The sequence below is a fragment of the Mobula hypostoma genome, chromosome 6 (genome assembly GCF_963921235.1).
Source record: "Mobula hypostoma chromosome 6, sMobHyp1.1, whole genome shotgun sequence".
Classification (NCBI taxonomy): Eukaryota; Metazoa; Chordata; class Chondrichthyes; order Myliobatiformes; family Myliobatidae; genus Mobula; species Mobula hypostoma.
In genome coordinates, this window is record NC_086102.1 from 6435403 (window position 1) to 6459929 (window position 24527).

The 24527-nt window shown below is 45.1% G+C and overlaps 1 protein-coding gene across 9 annotated transcripts in view; it reads left to right on the forward strand.

Annotated features, from left to right (window-relative positions):
• The window catches only part of robo2 (roundabout, axon guidance receptor, homolog 2 (Drosophila)), a 1315623-nt gene that overhangs the window by 1087050 nt on the left and 204046 nt on the right, over window positions 1-24527 (forward strand). For 5 of the 9 annotated variants that reach the window (XM_063050228.1, XM_063050231.1, XM_063050232.1 and 2 more), the window contains 2 exons: window positions 13766-13893; window positions 18525-18536. In XM_063050228.1, the coding sequence (XP_062906298.1) occupies window positions 13766-13893; window positions 18525-18536 (140 nt within the window). The remainder of the gene's footprint in view (window positions 1-13765; window positions 13894-18524; window positions 18537-24527) is intronic. The other 4 variants (XM_063050229.1, XM_063050235.1, XM_063050236.1 and 1 more) reach the window with 1 other exon arrangement.

Consider the following 24527-nt stretch of genomic DNA (forward strand, 5'->3'; position numbering starts at 1 on the left):
TGTTCTGCGGCAGCAGTACAGTGCATTATCTAATAAGAAAAATTATAGGTTACAATAAGAAATACATATATAAATAAATTAAATAAACAGAGCGAAAAGAGAGAAGAAAAATAGTTAGGTAGTCTTCATGGGCTTATTGTCCATTCAGAAATCTGATGGCAGAGGGGAAGAACCTGTTCCTAATATGTTGACTGTGTGTCTTCTGTCCTGACAAAGGGTCTCGGCCCGAAACTTTGACTGTTCATTTCCACAGATGCTGCCCGACCTGCTGAGTTCCTCCAGTGTGTTGTCTTCTGTCCCTTGTCCCTCTTCCCTGCTGGTAGCAATGAGAAGAGGGCATATCCTGGGTTCTCAGTGATGGATACCACCTTTCTGAGGCATTGCTCCTTGAAGGTGTCCTGGATACTGGGGAGGCTGGTGTCCATGATGGAACTGGCTGAGTTTACAACCTTCTGCAGCTTTTTCTGATCCTGTGCAATGGCCCCTCAATGAGGGAAAACAACCAGTTTGCATGGTCTCCATGGTACATCTGTAGACATTTGCGAGTGTCTTTGGTGACATACCAAGTCTCCTCATACTCCTTATGAAATGTAACCACTGTCATGCCTCCTATGTAATTGCATCAATGTGTTGGGCCCAGGGTAGATCCTCAGAGATGCTGAGATCCAGAAGCTGAAACTGCTCAAGCCTTTCAAATTCTGATCCCTCAGTGAGGACTGATGTGTGTTCCCTCGACTTCCCCTTCCTGAAATCCACAATCAATTTCTTTGTCTCACTGACACTGAGTGCAGGTTGTTTTTGCAACACCGTTCAACCAGCTGGTCTATCTCGTTCCTGTGCACCTCGTCACCATCTGAAATTCTGCCAACAATAGTTGTGTCATTAGCAAATTTATGGATGCCATTTTAGCTGTGCCTAGTCACACAGTCACGGATGTAGAGAGAGTACAGCAGTGAGCTAATCATCCATAAGCTGATCGTCAGTGAGGAGGAGATGATATTTCTGATCCGCACAAGCTGTGGTCCTCTGATGAGGTAGTCGAGGATCCAGTTGCAGGGGGAGGTACAGTGGCCCAGTTTCTGGAGCTTTTTGATTAGAAGTGAGGGTATGACCGTGATGTCAATAAACATCAGCCTGACCTAGGGATTGCTGTTGTCCAGCTGATTCAAGACTGAGTGGAGAGACAGTGAGATTGCCTTTGCAGTGGACCTATTATGATGATAGGAAAATTTTGGCAGGTCCAGGTCTTTGCTTAGGCAGGAGCTGATTCCAAACATGACCAACCTCTCAAAGCACTTCATCACAGTAGATGTGAGGGCCTCTGGATGACAGTCATTGGGGCAGCTCACACTGCTCTCCTTAGGCACTGGTGTGATTGTCACACTTTTGAATCAGCTGGGAATCTCCAACTGCAGCAGTGAAAAATTGAAGATGCCCTTGAACACTCCTACCATTTGGGTCTGATGACTCAGCCATAGTTGGATGCATCAGCAAGGGAGATGAGGCTGATTACAGGGCTACGGTAGGAAACTTTGTCACATGGTGTGAGCAGAATTATCTGCAGCTTAATGTGAAAAAGACTAAGGAGCTGGTGGTAGACCTGAGGAGGGCTAAGGTACCGGTGACCCCTGTTTCCATCCAGGGGGTCAGTGTGGACATGGTGGAGGATTACAAATACCTGGGGATACGAATTGACAATGAACTGGACTGGTCAAAGAACACTGAGGCTGTCTCAAGAAGGGTCAGAGCCGTCTCTATTTCCTGAGGAGACTGAGGTCCTTTAACATCTGTCGGACGATGCTGAGGATGTTCTACGAGTCTGTGGTGGCCAGTGCTATCATGTTTGTTGTTGTGTCCTGGGGCAGCAGGCTGAGGGTAGCAGACACCAACAGAATCAACAAACTCATTCGTAAGGCCAGTGATGTTATGGGGATGGAACTGGACTCTCTGACGGTGGTGTCTGAAAAGAGGATGCTGTTCAAGTTGCATGCCATCTTGGACAATGTCTCCCATCCACTACATAATGTACTGGTTGGGCACAGGAGTACATTCAGCCAGAGACTCATTCCACCGAGATGCAACACAGAGCGTCATAGGAAGTCATTCCTGCCTGTGGCCATCAAACTTTACAACTCTTCCCTTGGAGGGTCAGACACTCTGAGCCAATAGGCTGGTCCTGGACTTATTTCCTGGCATAATTTACATATTACTATTCAACTATTTATGGTTGTGTTACTATTTAATTATTTATGGTGCAACTGTAACGAAAACCATTTCCCCCGGGGATCAATAAAGTATGACTATGACTATGATTATTTGGTTGACGCGGGTTTTCGGAGCCCTACCAGGTACACCATCAGGACCTGACACCTTGTGAGTGTTCACCCTCTTGAAAGGTGTTCTGACATCGGCCTCTGAGACAGAGATCACAGGGTCGCCGGATGCTGCAGGGTTTCTCAGGTGAAATTTGGTCCTCCCTTTCAAAGCAAGCATAAAAGGTCCTTGAACCCATCTGAGAGTGCAACATCACAGCCATTCATGATGGTAGCCTTCGCTTTGTGGGAAATAATGGTCTACAAACCCTGCCAGAGCTGACATGCATTTCATTCCATCTCTACCCTCAAATGGAATTGTTTTTTTCATTCTTAAAATAGTCTTCCATAGGTTGTACCTGGACTTCAAGCATAGTTATGGATTATTGGTCTTAAACGCCACAGATCTAGCCCTCAGCAGACTATGAATCCCCTGTTCATCTATGGGTTTTTCTTTGTTCTTGGAGGCACACACTTATTACACAGCTCTTGATAAAGTTGCTTACAACTGTGGCATATTCAATGAGACTGGAAGATGAATATTGTCTCGTTCACTGACTCAAAGCAGTCCTGTAAGTGCTCCTTCACATCCCTTGACAATACCTTCTTGGTCCTCTCCACTCTGGTTGCTGCCTTTGGTCTCTGCCTGTACTTCAGGAGTAGACGTACAGCCAGGTGGTCGGACTTTCGAAAGTGTGGGCGTGGGACGGCACAGTAAATGTTCTTGATGGTCAAGTGGTCAGGTGTGATGGCTCCTCTGGTTCTGCAGGTGATAAACTGGTAGTAGTTGTTCAGAGACTTCTTCAAGCTGGCCTAGTTAAAATCTCCCACAGCGATAGGGAAGGCATCAGGATGTGCAGTTTCATGCCTGCTGATTATGTTCCTTAGCTCCTCCAGAGCCTGCGGACTTTGGTTTCAGTGGGAATGTACACCACTACCAGGATCTCTATCCCTCATGATTTTATACACTCCTATAAGGTCATCCCTCAGTTTCATATGCTCTGAGGAATAAAGTCCAAGCCTGCCAAACCTCTCCTGCAACTCAGGCCACTGAGTCCTGGAAACATTCTCCTAAATATGCTTACAGCGTTAGGGATACTTAAAAGACTTACAGATAGGAACATGGATGATAGAAAAGTAAGTGTGAGGAAAGGGTTAGATTGATCTTAGAGTAGGTTAAAAGGTCGGCACAACATCATGGGTCAAAGGCCCTGTAGTGTGCTATAAAGTTATATGGTCTAAGTTTCCCTTGCAGTCTTTACAGTTCTCCAGAATAACCAAATTGTACAAGGCCTCACTGATGTCTTGCACTACTAGACATAGACTCAGTGGCTACTGAGTGTAGGTTTATGGTCTTCTTTTGCTCTGTGACATGTTTTGTGTATTTTTTAATTACTGTCGCCTTACTGACAGCTTGAACCAGTTTGGCCAACAATAGCTGAATCTCTTAACCACGTCTGCATGCTTTTATGCATTGAGTTGCTGCCACATGATTGGCTGATTGGATATTTGAATAATGAGCAGGTGTACCGAAGGTACCCAATAAAGAGGCCACTGAGTTTAATATCGCAGTGAGTAACCAGGAGTAAATTGGCTCTGGTTGGAAATATCCAACCCAAACAGTTCAATGCTTCATGGGTTCTACTGTTCCAGCCCATGCTGACAAGTGGACAACTTTACTACCATGGAAAGCCCTGGTATTTTTACATAGTTTCATCGTTGGCCAACCAACCAACCTGTCAAGTCCATCCTGATTTCCTTTTGAGATTCATCCCTCCCTGCCCCTCACACACAGGAAATGGAATCTCGACCAGGAACAAGGGAACTCAGCACCAGTAGCCTCTGGAGAATTCCTGAAAGTCAGTGCTCAGATCACATTACCAGCCAGACAATATGCTGCAGGCATCAATGCATCTGCACCGTATCATTAAGGAATCTATTTATGAAAAGTCATCAGTTTTTGCATGTCAGTGCTCCAAGGGCTGAACCACGGGGCAGAGTGCACAGTTCACTCTCAGTGCAAATCCTGGAACCACTTGGGCCATGTGATAGAATCCGGCTTCAAGCTTTACTGGTTTGGTTAGTGTGATGAGCTGGGGTGTGAAGGGTAGTTGTTATCTTGGCATGCAAAGTGGTTTTCAGCAAATGTGTGTCTGTTGACAGCAGCACTGTGAGTGACAGAGAGGCTGTATGTATGCTATCTGTCTCCCACACTAACACGTACATGCTTGTAGGCACTGGCACACACACACACACACACACACACACACACACACACACACACACACACATGCACATACTCGCTCACTTACATGCTTACATACCTCCACTAGCATGAACACAGGTATACACATTGGTACACATGGTGGGGAGGCTGGTTTCTGTGGTATAAGGGATACTGCAGATGCTAGAAATCTGGAGCAATAGACACACAACGTGCTGGAGGAGTTCAGCAACGTCAGGCAGAATCTACCAATGGGAATAAACAGTCGACATTTCAGGCCGAGACACTTCATCAGGACTTTTATTCCCCTCCATAGATGGAGCCTGACCTGTCGATCTCCTCCAGCAGATTGTGTGTAGAGGCTGGTTTCTGTGATATCCTGGAGGGTATCCACAAAATCCTCATCTCCCCTCTGGATCTTCGGATGACCATCTTTTCACATCTCCTCTGCTCGTCAATGTCACACTTGCCCTACATCCTCCCTTATCACATTAAACACCTCAATTACATCTCCTGTTCACATGGCTGGATAGTTCCATGAATCTCGGACACAGGAGGCAAATTACAGCAACACACATCAAAGTTGCTGGTGAATGCAGCAGGCCAGGCAGCATCTCTAGGAAGAGGCACAGTCAACGTTTCGGGCCGAGACCCTTCGCCAGGACTAACTGAAGGAAGAGCTAGTAAGAGAAACCAGCAACTTTGATGTGTGTTGCTTGAATTTCCAGCATCTGCAGAATTCCTCGTGTTTACGTAAGGCAAGTTACAGGAACAGTTAACCTACCTTTCGGGTTCAATCGGGGAACCATAAACACAAGGTATTCTACAGATGTGAGAAATCCAGGGCAAGACTCAAAAAATGCTGGAGGAACTCAGCAGCATCTGTAGAAGGGAATAAACAGATGGCGGTCTCGCTTTGTTTATTCCTAATCCTAACCCGAACCCAAACCCAATTCCTAACTAGTTGAACAAGAATGAACTAACTACAAAGTACAAAGTAAAAATTGACAAGAGACACATTGTCTTAAATTGGGACCCGGCAACTTCTCAGATTTCGGATCCAGATTTATTAATCACATGTACATGGAAACATGCAGTGAAATGTGTCATTTGCATTAACAACCAACACACCCAAGTGTGTGCTGAGGGGAACTCGTACTTATACTCCTTCTAGTACCCACAATATTCAGCAGATTACTACAAGCAGTAAAAACAACAGAACAAAACAAGATGTGTGATGTTGGTGCCAGAAGCGTAGCGACACTGGTGGGCTGCTCCCAGCACATCCTTGCTGATTGGGTTTTATGAAAGTGAAGCATCTTCATTGTTTCTCATGAGGATAGCTTGAGTGAGCTCAGGCTTTTACTCTTTGGAGTGAAGCACTATGAGTTGTGACTTGATAGAGGTGTACAAGATGAGAAGAGGCACAGATAGAGTAGACAGTCAGAGACTTTCTCCCAGGGCAGAAATGGCTAATACCAGGGGACAATTAAAGACTGAGGGACATCCATTTAGAAAGAAGATGAGGAGGAATTCATTGAGCTACAGACTGGTGAATCTGTGGAATTCCTTGTCAATGACGACTATGGAGGCCATCAGTGAATATACTTAAAGTGAAGGTTGATAGATTCTTGACTGATAGTGGTGTCAAATGTTACAGACAGAAGGCAGGAGAATGGGTTGAGAGGGATAGTAAATCAGCCATGATGGAATGATGGAACAGACATGATGGGCTGAATGGCCTACTTCTGCTCCTATGTCTAATGTTTTTATAATTTTAATGGGAGGAAAGTTTGGGAGAGGGGTAATATTTTTACACAGAGAATGTGTGGTGGGTGCTTGGAACAGCCTGCCATAGCTAGTGGTATATGTACATTAAAGAAAATCTTACATACATGACAGAAAATTGGAGGGCTAAGTGAGGGGGTTGGGGCTAGACTGATCTGAGAATAGGTTAAAAGGTTGGCACATCATGGGCCAAAGCTAATCTAAAACAACAACAGCAAAACTTCCAGGCAGGAATAAGGGTGAATTAGAACATTGCAGCAAACAAACAGGACCTTCAGTCCATTTAGTCCTATTATTCGGCCTAGTGCTATCAACCTGCACTAGGACCATAGTCTTCCATACCCTTCCCATCCATTACCTATATAAATTTCTCTTAAATGTTGAAATCAAACCCACATCCACCACTTCCACTGGCAGCTCATTCCACACTCTCACCCGCCTCTGATTGAAGAAGCTCCCCCTCATGTTCCTCCTAAATATTTCACCTTTCACTCTTAACCTATGACCTCTATTTCTAGTCTCACCCATCCTCAGTAGAAAAAGCCTGCTTGCATTCACCCCGTCTATACTCCTCATAATTTTGCATGCCTCTATCAAATCTCCCTTCGATTTTCTACGCTCTTGGGAATGAAGTCCAAACCTACTCAACCTTTCCCTGTAACCGAGGTCCTCCAGACCCAGGAATATCCTTTAATTGAAGTTGACATTGCCCTCGAAGAGTTAATGAAACAATATTCTCCCCTGCGAGGCAGTGTGGAAGCGGACACACCTCTAATTTCACCACAGCTTGGTTTGAAAACATTCTTTTGCATCAGTTTTAGCTGATTTGCAGTTTCCACCCCGCACTGTAATTACAACATCTTCACACCCAGTGAGGTCAGCACTCTGTGGCGAGACAACAGACCAGTGATTAGGCAAAACCTTCTGAGCTGCCCGCACTTTGTTCTCTGACTTGTGTGCTTGTCAGCAGCCGGTGTGTGCACACCTTAACCCTCTCGATCTTGGATTCAGCTCACATTCAGTTACTGGTGAGCCCAGCTCCCAAAGTGGATCAGAATCAGAATTAGGTTTAATATCTCTGACCTATAACACCATAAGATCATAAGACACCGGAGCAGAATTAGGCCATTCCCCATTCCATCATAGTTGATTTATTATCCCTCTCAACCCCATTCTCCAGCCTTCTCCCCGGAACAGTTGACACCCTGGCTAATCAAGAATCTATCAACCCTCCACTTTAAATTTACCCAATGACTTGGCCTCCATAGCTGTCCCTGCTAATGCAGTCCACAGTTTCAGCAGCCTCTGGCTAAAGAAATTCTTCCTCGTTTCCATTCTAAAGGGACCCCTCTATTTTGAAGCTGTACTCTCTTTTTCCTAGACACATTCACTATAGGAAACATCCACTGCACATCCACTTTATCTAAGTCTTTCAATATTCAATAGGTTTCAATGGAGTCCCTCCTCATTTTCCTAACCTCCATTGAGTACATACCCAGAGCCCTCAACACTCCTCATACATTAACCCATTCAACCCCAGAATCATTCTTGTAAACCCGCTATAGATCCTTTCCAATGCCAGCACATCTTTTCTTGGATAAGGGGCTCAAAACTGCTCACAATACTCCTAGTGCAGTCTGACCAATGCCCTATAAAGGCTTAGCATTTCATCCTTCCTTTTATATTCTAGTCCTCTTGAAATATGTACACTAACATTGCATTTGTCATGAAATTTGTTGTTTTGGAGCAGCAGTACAATGCAATACATTATAAGAAACTTTAAATTACAACAATTAATGCAAAAAGAGGGCAAAATTAATGAAATTCATGGGCTCAAGGACTGTTCAAAGATCTGATGGCAGAGGGGAAGAAGCTGTTCCTAAAACAATGGAAGTGTGTTTTCAGGCTCCTATACTGCTACTTTATGGTAGCAAAAGAGAAGAGGGCATGTCCTGGGTTCCTTAATGATTGATGCCGCCTTTTTGAGGAATCACCATTTGAAAATGTACTCGGTGGTGGGGAGGCTAGTGCCCCTGATGGAAGTGTGGTGGTATTTCCACCAAGGAGAGTCTCTGGCTCCCATACTTGGTTTTACTTCTTGACAGAGGCAAATACACCACCCCAGTGCTTCCTCGGCGTGGGGCCAACTGTCAACCCACCTGCCACTGAGGAGGTTCTCCTGGCAGCGGCTTTGAAAAACAGCTAACAGTTTTGTTACCCTTCAGGTGTGCCCTGTCAGGGCACTTGTGATTTTATAGTCATAGTCATAGTCATACTTTATTGATCCTGGGGGAAATTGGTTTTCATTACAGTTGCACCATAAATAATTAAATAGTAATAAAACCATAAATAGTTAAACAGTAATATGTAAATTATGCCAGGAATTAAGTCCAGAACCAGCCCTATTGGCTCAGGGTGTCTGACCCTCCAAGGGAGGAGTTGTTAAGTTTGATGGCCACAGGCAGGAATGACTTCCTATGACGCTCTGTGCTGCATCTCGGTGGAATGAGTCTCTGGCTGAATGTACTCCTGTGCCCAACCAGTACATTATGTAGTGGATGGGAGACATTGTCCAAGATAGCATGCAACTTGGACAGCATCCTCTTTTCAGACACCACCGTCAGAGAGTCCAGTTCCATCTCCACAACATCACTGGCCTTACGAATGAGTTTGTTGATTCTGTTAGTGTCTGCTACCCTCAGCCTGCTGTCCCAGCACACAACAGCAAACTTGATCGCACTGGCCACCACAGACTTGTAGAACATCCTCAGCATCGTCCAGCAGATGATAAAGGACCTCAGTCTCCTCAGGAAATAGAGACGGCTCTGACCCTTCTTGTAGACAGCCTCAGTGTTCATTCAGTAGATCAGAAAATTTAAATAAAATTATCCTCAGCAATGAATGCTGTGGAACTCATGCATTGTTGTAGAAACAGGGAAGTCAGGAAAAGGGAGGATTCTGTCAGGATGGTCCAGAGGAGGTTCATGAGAATAATCCAAGGAAAGGAACGGTTAATGTGTGAGGAATATTTGACAACTCTGGACCTGTACTCCTTGGAATTTAGAAGAATGGAGGGTGGGAGGATCTTGGTGTAGCCTATTGAACATTGAAAAGCTGAGATAGAGTAGGTGGATAGGATGTTTCCTATAATGGAAGAGTCTAGGACCAGAGGACACGGCCTCAGAATATAAGAACATCCCTTTAGAATAGAGATGAAATGGAATTTCTTTGGTCAGAGAGTCATAAATCTGTGGAATTCATTGCCACAGATGACTGTGGAGGCCAAAGCTTTGGATATTTTTAAGGTGGAGGTTGATAATTTCTTGATTAGTACGGGCATCAAAGGTTGCAGGGAGAAGGCAGGAGAATGGGCTCAAGAGATATAATAAATCAGCCATGATGGAATTGCAGCTCTGAATGGCCTAATTCAGCTCCAATGTCTTATAGTGTAATAGTCTAATGCAAGGAAATTTTCCATCTTGGCCCAATATGGTAGACTTATTACTGCCCTTAGAAAAGTCTCAGCAAACCCCTGAACTTTATGAAATAAGATTATCTTTGTTTGTGACATGCTCACTGAAACACTGAAACATACAGTGAAATGCATCATTTGCATTATCGGCCAACACACCGAAGGTTGAGCTTAGTCAGTTCGCAAGCATCGCATGTTTAACATAGCATGCCCACAGTTTACTCACTCTAATCCATACGGCTTTGGAATGTGGGAGGAAACCGGGGCACCCGTAGATCACAGGAAGAACCTTCAGCCTCCTTACAGGCAGCGGCAGGAAATGAATCCTTATCACTGGTGCTGAAAAGTGTTACCCTATCTGCTATGCTACCGCCTGTATATCGGTCAGACCCAATGTGGATTGGGAGGCAGTTTCGCCAAGCATCTAAGCTCCGTCTGCCAGAAGAGGTGGGATCTCCCAGTGGCCACCCATGTTAATTCCACTTCCCATTCCCATTCCGATATGTCAATCCATGGTCATCTCTACTGTCACAATGAGGCCACACTCAAGTTGGAGGAAGAGCCCCTTATATTCCTTTTGGGTAGCCTCTAACCTGATGGCATGAACATCAATTTCTCGAATTTCCTGTACTGCCTCCCCCCCTTCCTTCACCAGTCCCCATCCCCTTTTCCTCTCTCACCTTATCCTTACCTGCCCATCGCCTCCCTCTGCTCCACCCCCTTTCCTTTCTTCCATGGCCTTCTATCCCCACCTATCAGACTTCCCCTTCTTCAGCTCTGTATCTCTTTCACTAAGTAACTTCCCAGAGGTTTACTTCACCCCTCTTCCTCCCATTTCCACCTATCACCTTTTGTTTCTCTCTCCCCTTCCCCACCTTTTAAATCTGCTCCTCGTCTTTTTTTCTCCAGTCCTGCCGAAGCGTTTCGGTCTGAAACATCGACTGTACTTTTCTCCATAGATGCTGCCTGGCCTGCTGAGTTTCTCCGGCATTCTGTGTGTGTTGGTCCCTCATATTAGCCATTTCTGCCCTGGGGAAAAAACTCATTATCTTGTACACATGTATTAAGTCTCCTCTCATCCGCTCTTGCTCCAAAGAGAAAAGCTCTACCTCACTCAGCTGGTCCTCATAAGACATGCTCTCTCATCCGGCGGCACCTGGTACATCTCCACTACACCCTCTCCAAAGCTTTCACATCTTTCCTTCATTCTGGTCGAAGTGTGACTTCAGACTCTACTGCTGGCCATTGCTTGCTGTGGGATCTTGCTGCGTGCAGTCTGGTTGGCATACTGCTAATGTGAGGAAAGAAACCTCACATTCAGCTGGAAGGGGTGCTGATCAGCCAGAGGGAGTGCTGGAGCTGTTGGATCTTTTTTTGTTTCGTTGTGAGGTTGGCAGGGGAGGGGAACAGAGAAAAGTGTTAACTCGACACTTCTCTCTGCTCTCTCTCTCTCTCTTCCTCGGCAGCATTGCAAAACCTGTCCGCTCTGCATTGGCTGTCATCAGCGCTCTGTGAAAGCCACATTAATCACAAAGAGCCACAATAATCCCCTTCAGAAAAAACATTCAGCTTGTGATGAAACAAAAGTCACGCCGAATTCTATCGGGATTTCAAGCCTAATGCCCGGTGATATTTCGCAATATCACTTCCACACCCTGCTGTGCCATGAAAGATCCTGTCAAGGCTCTTTTTCCCAGGCTAAATTTTCTTTTAGTTGCTTTAAGCATAAATGCTCCAGGAATTTTGCATTCAAAGTGGTGGTGAATGGTTTTGATACAAGAGTGAAGCTTTATTAGGTAAATGCAGAACTGATCTCAATAGACTTTGAGTCAGAGAGTCAGACTGCACTCAGCCCACCTGGTCCAGAATTTTGCCCATATCTCTCTAAACCATGGCCGTGGAGCCTTACTGTTAACTGAGGTGTCCATGGACCCCAGCTTGGGAACCCCCCCGCTCTAAAACTTTCCTATTCATAGGATACATGTGCAGGATTAGGCTATTCGTCTGTTTAGCCATTTGATCCTGGCTGATTTATTATCCCTCTCAACCCTATTTTCCTGCCTTCTCCCCCTAACCTTTGACGTCCTGACTAATCAAGAATCGATCAACCTCCACTTTAAGTACACCCAATGACTTGGCCTCAACAGTTGTCTGTGGCAATGAATTCCGCACCCTCGGAACAGAAGGACGTCCCTTTAGAACTGAGATAAGGAGGAATTTCTTCTGCCAGAGAGTGATGAATGCGTGGAATTCATTGCCATAGATGGTTGTGGAGGCCAAGTCGCTAGGTGATTTAAAGCAGTAATTGCTGGGTTCTTGATTGTGAAGGGAAGAGTTACATTGAGGAGACAGGAGAATGAGAATAAAAAGAAAATTACCCATGAATGAATAGTAGAGAAGACATGATGGGCTGAATGGCTGAAATCTGTTCTTATATCTTATGGTCCACACCTCCCTTAGCTAATAATGTAGTCACTGAGTGTATTTTCATTGTTTTCTGCTGCTGTAGCCCATCCACTACAAGGCTCGACATGTTGTGCATTCAGAGATGCTCCTGCACACCACTGTTGTAACATGTGGTAATCTGAGTTACTGTCAGCCTGAACCAGTCTGGCCATTCTCCTCTGACCTCTCTCATTAACAACTTGTTTTCCAGCCACAGAACCGCCACTCACTGGATGTTTTTTTTTTGCACCCTTCTCTGTAAACCTGAGAGACATGCACACGAAAATCCCAGGAGACCAGCAGTTTCTGAGGTACCCAAACCACCCCGTCTGGCACCAACAATCATTCCACGGTCAAGGTCTCTTGGATCACATTTCTTCCCCCATTCTGATGTTTGGTCTGAACAACAGCTGAACCTCTTGACTGTGTCTGCGTGCTTTTATGCATTGAGTTGCTGCCACATGATCAGCTAATTAGATATTTGCATTAACGAGCAGGTGCATAGGTATACCTAACAAAGAGGCCACTAAATGTAGAACTTGCAAGGCTATGGGCAAAGTGCAACCGAATGAGACTGATGAGATAGAAGTATTGAGAGAAGATTTAGATACAATAGTCCAAATGATCACCAACTGTGCTGTAACAATTGTAGGAATCAATGATCCTTCAGAAAATCTGCAGGGGCTGGAAATCCAAAGCAACACACACTAAATACCGCAGGAACTCAGCAGGTTAGGCAGCACCTATGGCAAAGAGTAAACAGTCGACGTTTTGGGCCGAGACCCTTCAGCAGGACTGGAAGGGAAAGGGGGAGATGCATGAATTAAAAGGGGGGGAGGGGAAGAGGATAGCTGGGAGATGACAGGTGAAGCCATGTGGGTGGGGAAAGGTCAAGAGCTGGAGAAGAAAGAATCTAAGAGGAGAGAAGTGGACCATAGGAGAAAGGGAAGGAGGTGGGGACCCAGGGGGAAGTAAAAGGCAGGTGAGAAGAAGTGAAAGGTCGAGTGGGGAATAGAGGAAGGGGGAGGGGCAGAAATCTTGTTCGCCAGAAGGAGAAATCGATATTCCTACCACCATCCTTCAGAGGGAGGCCGATAAAAGAAAGAGACGAGCTTCATCTCAGAGACCCAAAAACACAGAGATATATTTAAAGACCCCACTCACCCAGACATTTTCTCTTCTTGTCTGTGCCATTGAGCAGAAGATACAAAGGGCTGAAAACACATACCAAAAGTCTAAAGGGCAGTTTCTACCCTGCTGTTATAAGGCTATTGAATGGTTGCAAGGACAATAAGGTTGTCTTTCTACCTCACTGTGTTCCTTGGACTTTGTTGTCTACCTACACTGCACTTTCTCTGTAACTCAGCATTCTGTTGTTGGTTTCCCTTGTACTATCTGAGTGTAATTATGTCATAAAGTGATCTGTGTGGATAGCAAGCAAAAGAAAGTCTTTCACTGTACCTCGGTAGACGTGACAATACTAAACCAGTTTTACTAATGTTAGTATGTATCTGACACCTTTAGGTACGATATTAAGGAAGATAACACTCTACGCATCAAGAGAGTAAGCAGCAATGACGAGGGAGCCTTCACCTGCGTTGGAGAAAACCGGGTGGGCATGGTGGAGGCCACCGCTACACTAACCGTACGAGGTAAGCAGTGGCTTTGTCATTGCCTGGTCAAGGGAGAAGGTATCAAATGAGTGTAGTCACAGGATGTATTGCTCATTCTGGGATGCTGCAGTAGCCATCTGCTCTGAGGTAGGCCTGTCCATTTTATGGTTGGCCCTTCTACGTCCAAATGCTCTGCTTTCTCAATATCACTGGTCATCGTGGATGAAGACCGTCCCACGCCAGTTGGAGAGAAAAGTAGTTACTGGTAGCTATTTGATATAATTTTTTTCCCTTTCTCTCTATGCTCCTGCCCTATCTCTGTTTATTTAATATATTAAACTAAATATTCAAAGAACATTGATTTTTAAGTGCCCTCAATATTCTGGAGATTCATCCCTTGTGAGCCTGGGTAAAGGGTTACGGGAGAGGGTAGGGGTGAGTATGTGGTGTTGGAGAGGACCCTGTGGGAACTGAGCATTCCCCGCTTACGGAAAGCAACATAGGAAAATCTAAATCAGTTACAATTAGGAATGATAGAGGAAGGTTTGCAATAGAGCAGTTCGTCAGTTTGCTTTTCCTTACATCTATTGATTTGATGAATCTTAGATGGCATTATCAATCCTTTGGTTTCCTTAACCTTACAAAATAAAAGGGAATTTGCCATCTCCAGAACCCCCTTCCTCCTTGGCCTTCTGTTTGATGATCTACCGGTTGGTTGTTGAATCTGGTGGAAATTCCATTGTACATATCACTCATCTTCACCCACCTCACCTTGTCCATTTCTCCAGAAACCTCTATTGGAATCCAGGAGCTTAACCTTTTCACTAGGCCCCATTCTGGGGAACATTGGCGACTTCGTTTTCCCACCATAATTCTCTTTATAAATTTAGTTCTTCAATGATGTTTGCCTTTGGAGAGTCAACATAGAACATAGGACAGTACATCACAGTGCAGGCTTTTCGGCCATGACCTTGTGCTGACCTTATAACCTACTCTAAGATCAATTTAACCCTTCCCTCCTACATATCCCTTCATTTTTCTATCATCTATGTACCTATCTGTCTCTTCCACCATCCCTGGCACATACGCCACACACCCACCACCTTCTATGTTTAAAAACTTACCTCTGACATCCTCCCTATAATTTCCTCCAAACACCTTAAAGTTATGCCATCTCGAAATTAATTGTTCCAGCTATAAAGAGAGGGACACACATTTGACTGGGCATTAGTGAAAGTCATGGCACAAGTAAACATGCAGCATGCAAGAGAATTCCTAGCAGCATGGTTTTCTGCAAACAATTCTGTAAAAAGATACATAGACCTTGATCCCGTTTATAAGCCAATGTAGGCAAAGTTCCTGACCACAACACACAGAATTCACCACACAACCAATCAGTGACAGGACCCCTCCCTATGTCACAGTTGGGTTTCTGTAATGATGCCCAATCAACAGATTTATTTTATTTATAGGCATCCGTTAGTTTCATGAGACCATGGATTTGTGCCTTGGAAAGTTTCCAGGGCGCAGGCCTGGGCAAGGTTGTATGGAAGACCAGCAGTTGCCCATGCTGCAAGTCTCCCCTCTCCACGCCACCAATGTTGTCCAAGGGAAGAGCATTAGGACCCATACAGCTTGGCACCGGTGTCGTCGCAGAGCAATGTGTGGTTAAGTGACTTGCTCAAGGACACACACGCTGCCTCAGCCAAGGCTCGAACTAGCAACCTTCAAATCACAAGACGAACGCCTTAACCACTTGGCCATGCACCAACAATCAACAGATTGATAAGCATATAAAGGCCAAGCGTTCGGAAGACACTCTGCAAATGAACAGCGCACTGATGATGTCTCCTCGTATGATGACAAAATGTTTGCAAATGGATTGCCAAGATCAGACATCAACCCACCCCAACCAGTGATTAAGAAGCTGCATGGCTTTGTAACACCAAATAAATCAGGGATTCCCAACCTCTTTTATGCAATGGACCAATACCATTAAACTAGGAGTCCCTGGACTCCAGGTTGGGAACCCCTGAAATAAATGAAGCTACAACACATTTTGAACATCCTTCCCATTGGGCCTGCACTCAATTGTGTTCAGAAGAATGAGGTGGATCTCATGGAAACCTACCGGACCCGGATACTGAAAGGCCTGGATAGAGTGGATGTGGACAGATTTTTTTTCTGTCAGTAGAAGAATTTAGGACCTGAGGAAATAAATTCTTCTCTTTGACCAATTGTGCCAGTTCTATTATTACCCACAATTCTGAATGAACATAGAACATCGGACATAGCACAGTGTAGCACCATACAGGCCCATTTGGCCCATGATGTTGTGCTGACCTTGCAACCTAACAAGATCAATCTAACCCTTCCCTTCCACACAGCCCTCCATTTCTCTTTCATCTATGTGCTGATCTAAGAGGGTCTTAAATGTTCCTAATGCATCTCCCTCCACCCACACCATCCCTGGCAACACATTCCATGCATCCACCACTCTCTGTGTAAAAAAAACCTGCCCCGACACCTTGAATGAAGCCCCATAATTTGAGTCACTTCCATTAACTGCCTGCCTTATGTTAGCCTGCATTACTGTTCCAGATTTCAGATTAATTTACTTATCACATGTATATTGAAACATGCAACGAGATGAACCATTTGTGTTAACAACCAACACAGTCTAAGGATAGGCCAAGGGCAACATGCAAGCATCACTACACGTTCCAATGCCAAAATAGTATGCCCACCATGTTCGCAAAACACACAATCAACAATAATGAAACAACAATGGCAAAACAACCACTTTATTTCCTTTCTACCCAACCATACAGACATACAGACAGTACTCCTGTTCCTCTTCAACCTTCAGAATCAGAATCACATTTTTCCCATCCTACACTCCCTCCCTCATCTACACACTGAGCTCCTGTTCAAATGTGGGGACAATGGAACTTTCACCAGATTGTTTGAAGTTACAGGACCAGAAGATGTCCTAGTGTCTGTCTGCTGCCTTTCCACCAGATGGAGTCCGTGCTCCTTGAGACTTCTGCTCAGAGATGGCATGGTGAGAGTCTCAGGTGGATAATGACTACTCATGGAGTGCCAGGGAAGGCATGCTGATCATCATTCACGCTATCTAAACCTGTCTTCACAACAAAGACTCCAATTCCCAGTGGGTGTAAGGACATCCCTGTAGAACTGAGATGAAAAGGGATTTCCTTCACCAGTGGGGTGGCCAGTTTATGGAATTCATGGCCACAGACAGCTTTGGTGGCCAAGTCATTGGGCATATTTAAAGCGGAATTTGATAGGTTCTTGATTCGTCCGTGCATTCAAGGTTATGGAGAGAAGGCAGGAGAAAGGAGTTGAGCAGGATAATAAATCAGCCATAATGAAATGGCGTAGCAGACTCAATGGGCTGAATTGTCTAATCCTGGTCCTATGTCTTATGGTCTAACGGCCGAGGCAAGTTCTGTATGACCACTCCCTTCCCTACTAAACCTTGTTCCATGGTAACTGACAGTTCAAGATGAGTTCTGTTGAATTTGTAGCTCATTGTGAAGGGTTCCCACCGACTCCTTGCTTAATGTAATTGGTCCATGGCATAAAAAAGCTTGGGAAGCCCGGTTTTACACCCTGGTAAAATCTTTCCTGAAAGATTGCAAATATAATCTTCAATGTTTAATTTTCCTAATGGTGCACCAATTACTCTTTGAAGTGAATCATTGACACTCAACTGCTCCAATCTCTAATTGTCCACCTGATCCCATATTCAAGAAAAGATAGGTCCACCTCCTTCTCTTCATTTCCTTCTCCCTGTCTCTGACCAAAACTACTATCAAGTTCTCAGAAAAGTGCATATACATTCATCAGGAAGTCCCTCAATCTCCCAACTCCCCAAACATATCCTCCTTCACACCTACCCAATTTATCCCCAAATCCTTCAACACATCCAAGCATCTCCTCTGTATCTCTCAATTCTGTTTCCATCACCATCAACTGGCCTATCCCCTCTCTCACCTTCCCCTTCTCCCAGCTACCTACTCCTGCCCAATCCCTCCACCCCTTAACCCACACAGCAACCTTCTCCTCGTAACCCTGTCCCCGTCTCCTGACCAAAACCACACGGAAGTTTCATCCCCTCAGAGAAGAGCACAAACATCCATCCAGACAGTCTCTCCATCTTCCAGCTCCCTAATCGTATCCACCTCCCCAGCTACCCAAATTCCCCCTGAATCCTTCAACACATGCACTCTTCCCCTCTCTGTCCCTCAGTCTTGTTTCCATACCACCAACTGACCTATCCCCTCCCTCACCCTCCCCTTCTCCCAGCTATCTATCCTCATCTGTATTCTTCACCCACACCCCTCCCCACTCCTTTACCCTCCCAGCCACCCATCCTCGTATCACTCGCCCTGTCTCCCAACTGAAACCACACGGGAGCATTATCTCTTCAGAGAAGAGTCAAAACGTTCATCCAGGAGGTCTGGATGTTCAACGGTTGGTGTTTGGAACTATTGAGTGTTGAATGATGAGACCCATCCTCATGTGAATGCATTGTATACTTCATTCATTCTAACATCATGATTTCTCTATTTTTTTTTTCCTTTTTAAAACAAATTGTCAAATCCTTTGTTACCTCCACCCACTCCATTGTGCTCTGTCTCCAGCACGCCCTGTCGGTAAGTAATCATCGTTCCTTACCCGTGGCATGACTTTGTACGCTTGGATCTCTTGCTCTTGGCCTCACCTGCTCATCGTGTATGCAACCGGAGCTGGAGGGTGGGAAGAGGATGTACCAACGCTATGCAAAGGCAGCAAATCGCGGGCGTCACCAAGAGGGATTAGAGGCCACTCACTACAGCACCAAAACGCTGGGGCACCTACTGCAGGGTTTCCAGTGCACGCCTGCCGTGGTGAATCACTGGGACAGTTTAATTGATCTGTCTTGAAAGTGTTTGAAAGAAAATGGATAGATATGTCTCTGCAGTAAAGTATTAGATGATCTATTGGATTGCCTGAAGGCACCAGAGTTACGCTGTGGACCACACACTGACACTGACATACAGATGCACTCTCTCTCGTTGCATCCGCATTCTTTTCAAACACGTGTGCATTTTCACACACGTGCAATTACATGCATATGCACACACATACAAAACATATGTCCACACACATGAAAAATACACACTGATGTGTGCATGCACACACACATTGAGGTTTTTCACATAGTCCAACTGAGACACACAGATTTGCACACAGGAATTCACACAGATAGGCAACACATGTTAATACACACTCACATTTTTACACACAAATACCCAATCGCATGCCTACACTAATAAACTGCATGAGCATGTTTGCATATACTTACACATGAATACATACACATAGTGTGCTCACAGTGTGTACAGGTATGCTACATGGACACAATTACTTGTGGGTGTAAATACGCGCGCACACACACACACACACTCACACACACACTCACACTCACACACACACACACACACACACACTCACACACAGACGCAGGCACACACAGAAAAACAGACAAACAGATACACACATACTCAAAGATAAAGACACAGACATAGACAAACACAGGCACACACAGACATACATACAGACTTACACAGACAAAGACACACACACACATGCACGAACACACACGCACACTCATACACGCGCACACACATACACACACACGCACACACACGCACACGCACACATACACACACACACACACACCTACTTGGTGAGTGAGAAAATGCCTAACACTCAGACCAACTATCTGAGGGGACGGCCCATTGGCCTGTTGTGTGGAGGGGTGGAGTGGGGACGTGTAGGTATTTTGGCAGGGATATGGGTTAGTGCAAAGAGTCCAGGAGTGCAGGTATACTCCCTCACCGACAGTATCAAACTGGAGTGGCTTCTAATCCCACATGGGGCTCTGCTTAAACAGTATGTGGCTTTTCCCCTCCTGCTTCTGCTCACGGTCTCGTTTGCTGCTTCACGTACTTGTTGGAAAAGTGGGGAAAGAGTAAACCCAACAAAGTATGTGGTGATTCAGAATAAACTCTGCTGCCTAAGAGAGCTGTTGAGAGCTGGGCCGGGCTCTAACCAATGTCCAAATAGGACCACAGAGGGAAAGGGAGCTGGGCTGATATGAAATATGGACAGACATTGATCGACCTGGGAGACCCTAGTGAGAGTGTGGAACGAGCTGCCAGCAGAAATGGTGGATACAGGTTCAGTTGTAATAGTTAAGAGAAGTTTGGATTAGCACATGGATGAGAGGGGTTCGGAGGGATATGACCTGAGTGCGGGTTGCTGAAATAAGGAAACCTATCAAATATTGAAAGGCCTAGATAGGGTGGACATGGAGAGGATGCTTCCAATGATGGGGTGGTCTCGGCCCGAAGAAGATAATCTCAGAATGGAAGGAAGTCCCTTTAGAACAGTGATGAAGAGGCTTTTCTTTAGCCAGAGGATGGTGAATCTGTAGAATTCATGGCTGTGGAGGCTATCTCATTGGGTACATGTAAAGTGGATGTTCATAGGTTCTTGATTAGTAAGGGCATCAAATGTTATGGAGAGAAGGCGGAATGGGGCTGAGAGGGATAATAAGTCAGCCATAATGGAATGATGGAGCAGACTTGATGGGCAAATGGATTAATTCTGCTCCGATGTCATGGCCTTATGCCAGATGATTAGCTCAGCGTGGACCAGATAGGCTGGAGAGCCTGTGTCTATGCTGTTGTGCTCTATGACTACATTTCTAATGATTAGATGCAGTTGAAACAGTTGAAGTAAAAGGGAAAAAATATTAATATTAACTAAGTAACTAAAAGCTCCTGGGTTTTAGAAGTTTTCAAAATACTTATAGTTAGATGTTATATTTTTCCATTTAGCCTAAAGGCGACCTGTGTTTTTTATGCGCAGAGTGGTGGGTGCCAGGAGCACTTTGCCAGAGAAGGTGGTGGAAGCAGATACGACGGTGACAGTTACCCTAAGAGGCTTTCAGATAGACACATTCAGTATAGTGCAAAAGTCTTGGGCAAATACGTATAGCTGGGATACCTCAGACCCTTGCACAGTATTGTATTTGTCAATGTGGAGGGGAGAGCAAATTTGTAAATCTGGTGGTGGAAAAGGATGTTGGGAATGGTGAGGGTGGAGTGCTGTGGGAGGTCTGTGGGACAGATGGCAGAGAATGAGTGCCAGGGGCAGGGGGTGGTGTGGGTGCGAGCTCACCCAGCCCTGAGACACCAGGCAGGGTCATTTGATTCCAGACAATTAGCTTATTGATCATTATAGAATGTCTCTCTGGTGCCTCCCACTGCCGCCCTTCTCCCTTTCCCCTTTTCCCAACCGCGATTCCCCTCTCTCTGTCCCCTTCACACTGTCATTCCACAGCAGAGACCCATATCAGAATCAGGTTTATCATCACTCATAGATGTCATGAAATTTGTTTTCTTTGTCTGTGGCAGCAGTACAGTGCAATACATAAGATGACTGCAGTACTGTGCAAAAGTCTTTGGTACCCCAGCATATATATATATATATATATATGTGTGTGTGTGTGTGCCTTAGACTTTTGCCTAGTAGATATGCATAGATCTGGGAGATACAGATCATGTACGGGCAGAAGAGTCATAGGTTCATAGAGAAGTACAGCACAGAAACAGGCCCAGGTCCCTCGGTTCATCCAGTCTATGCTGAAACCATTTAAACTGCCTACTCCCGACAACCTGCACTGGAAACATAGCCCTACCATCCATGTACCTATCCAAATTTCTCTCAAACATTGGAATTGAGCTCACATGCACCACTTGTGCTGGCAGCTTGATCCATATTTTCACGGCCCTCTGAACGAAGGTGTTTGCCCTCATGTTCCCCTTAAGCTTTTCACCTTTCACCCATAACCCATGGTTGTCGTCCCACCCAATCTCAGTGAAAAAACCCTGCTTGCATTAACCCTATCTATCCCCTCATAATTTTGTATACCTCTGTCAAATCTCCTCTCAGTCCTCTACCTTCTAAGGAATAAAGTCTTAACCTATTCAATCTTTCCATATAATTCAGGTCCTCTAGAACCAGCAACATCTTTGTAAATTTTCTCTGTACTCTTTCAACCTTGTTTACATCGTTCCTGTAGGTAGGTGACCAAAACTACACACAGTACTCCAAATTAGGCCTCACCAATGTCTTATACAACTTCAACATACATCCCATCTCCTGCACTCATTTCCTTGATTTATGAAGGCCATTATACCAAAAGCTTTCTTTATGACCCTATCAACCTGTGCCTTCACTTTCAATGAATTATAGACCTGTATTCCCAAATCCCTTTGTGCTCTACCATTCACTGAGATTTAGTTTAATTTGGTATCGTGTTGGGTGCAGGAATTGTAGGCCAAGGAGTCTGTCCTGTGCTGTAATGCTCTCTGTTTTATTTATGGGGTAAGTCTTTTTTACACAGAGAGGAAGGTGCTGGGGGTAGGGGGGGTGGAAGATAAAGATGTTAGAGGAACACTTCACAATGTAGACAGTCTCAAACAGGCTGGGAGTAGAGTGATGTGAATCATGGTGGATCACTGGACCTAAACATTGTGACAAACTCTCGGTGTTCAGTAAAATGGAAGTGCAAGTTCAGGTGATAGTGCAGCCAGGTTAATAGCCCACCTTTCCTTCTCATACAATGGCTGGACGTTTGGGGCACAAATTGATGAATATTTATTGAAATAACGAATCAAGAGATAGAGAGACACAAGAGACACACATCAAAGTTGCTGGTGAACGCAGCAGGCCAGGCAGCATCTCTAGGAAGAGGTACAGTCGACATTTCGGGCCGAGACCCTTCGTCAGGACTAACTTAAAGAAGAGCTAGTAAGAGAAAGCAGGATCTCCCAGTGGCCACACATTTTAATTCCACATCCCATTCCCATTCTGATATGTCTATCCACGGCCTCCTCTACTGTAAAGATGAAGCCACACTCAGGTTGGAGGAACAACACCTTATATTCCATCTGGGTAGCCTCCAACCTGATGGCATGAACATTGACTTCTCAAACTTCCGCTAATGCCCCACCTCCCCCTCGTACCCCATCCGTTATTTATTTATATACACACATTCTTTCTCTCTCTCTCTCCTTTTTCTCCCTCTGTCCCTTTCACTATACCCTTTGCCCATCCTCTGGGTTTTCTCCCCCCCTCCCCCCTTTCCTTCTCCCTGGGCCTCCTGTCCCATGATCCTCTCATATCCCTTTTGCCTATCACCTGTCCAGCTCTTGGCTCCATCCCTCCCCCTCCTGTCTTCTGCTATCATTTTCGATCTCCCCCTCCCCCTCCCACTTTCTAATCTCTTACTAGCTCTTCCTTCAGTTAGTCCTGACGAAGGGTCTTGGCCCGAAAAGTCGACTGTACCTCTTCCTAGAGATGCTGCCTGGCCTGTTGCGTTCACCAGCAACTTTGATGTGTGTTGCTTGAATTTCCAGCATCTGCAGAATTCCTCGTGTTTACGAGACACAAGAGATGCTGGAATCTGGAAGGTTAAAGGCAAAACTGCTGGGTTGATCAGTAACTGAAGGTGGTTTGATTATCTCAGAAACGGCTGCTCTCCTTGGATTTTCACACACAAGTCTCTTGAGTTTACTGAGAATGGTGCGAAAAACAAAATATTTCCAGTGAGAGATGAAAATGTCCTGTTAATGAGAGAGGTCAGAGGAGAATGGTCGGACTGGCTCAAGCTGACAGGAAGATGACAGAAACTCAAATTTCCATGCGTCTCAGCAGTAGTGTGCAGAAGAGCATCTTGAAGTGGCTGGGCTACAGCACCCCACCGGGTTCCATCTTTATACCTAATGAAGTGGCCATTGAGTGTAAGGATATCCTGAATCAGATGACTGGCTTCCAGGTTTAACGTGGTCTACTGGTGGTGGCTAATCTCAGAGGAGAAAGAGCTAACTAGCCAGAGGCAGGGTCCTTCACACAATAATTACACACCTCTTCATCATTTCTCTATCCTAGATACTGCCCTTTAACTCCTCATCCTCGCTGCTGTTTTTGTGACGTTGGCTATCTAATTCCACTTAGACACCGCGGAGACGGCGAGGGATTTTTTTTTAGGGTTCTAAACAAACGTCCTCGTCTATGTAATTGCTTTATCTCGCTGAATAAAACATGATATGAAACGGCTTCAAAAAAAATGATTTAAAAAAAAAAGGAAATCCTTCTGCCTTGGGCATATGCATTCCATCATGAATTAAATATTGCTCTCAATAATCCATTTCCAGTGAAGTGAAAATGGCTTTAATAAATCATTATGTATCAAATCAGTAAAGGCAGGATGCTATTTAAAATATTCTGAAGTTCTCAGTGAAGCTTGTATTCTCCATCCCGTCTAGCATGTCTCGTTACATTGTTTTAGCAAGCACCACCCTGTGTAGTCTCCTGCACGCCCGTCTCCTTGCTATTGTACAGGACAGGTTCTATCTTCCAGGCTGAGGGGGGGGCCTCTCAATCTGAGGTCTCCTTGGTCTTCTTCTTACATCCATCACCCCTGCTGGGGCATAGATTGCCAGCAGCAGCTTGTTAGAGTCCTCTGTCCTCGAACAAGGTTGATCGGCTCTTGGCTTCTGTCTTCAACACATGTCTTCATATGTCTTCTC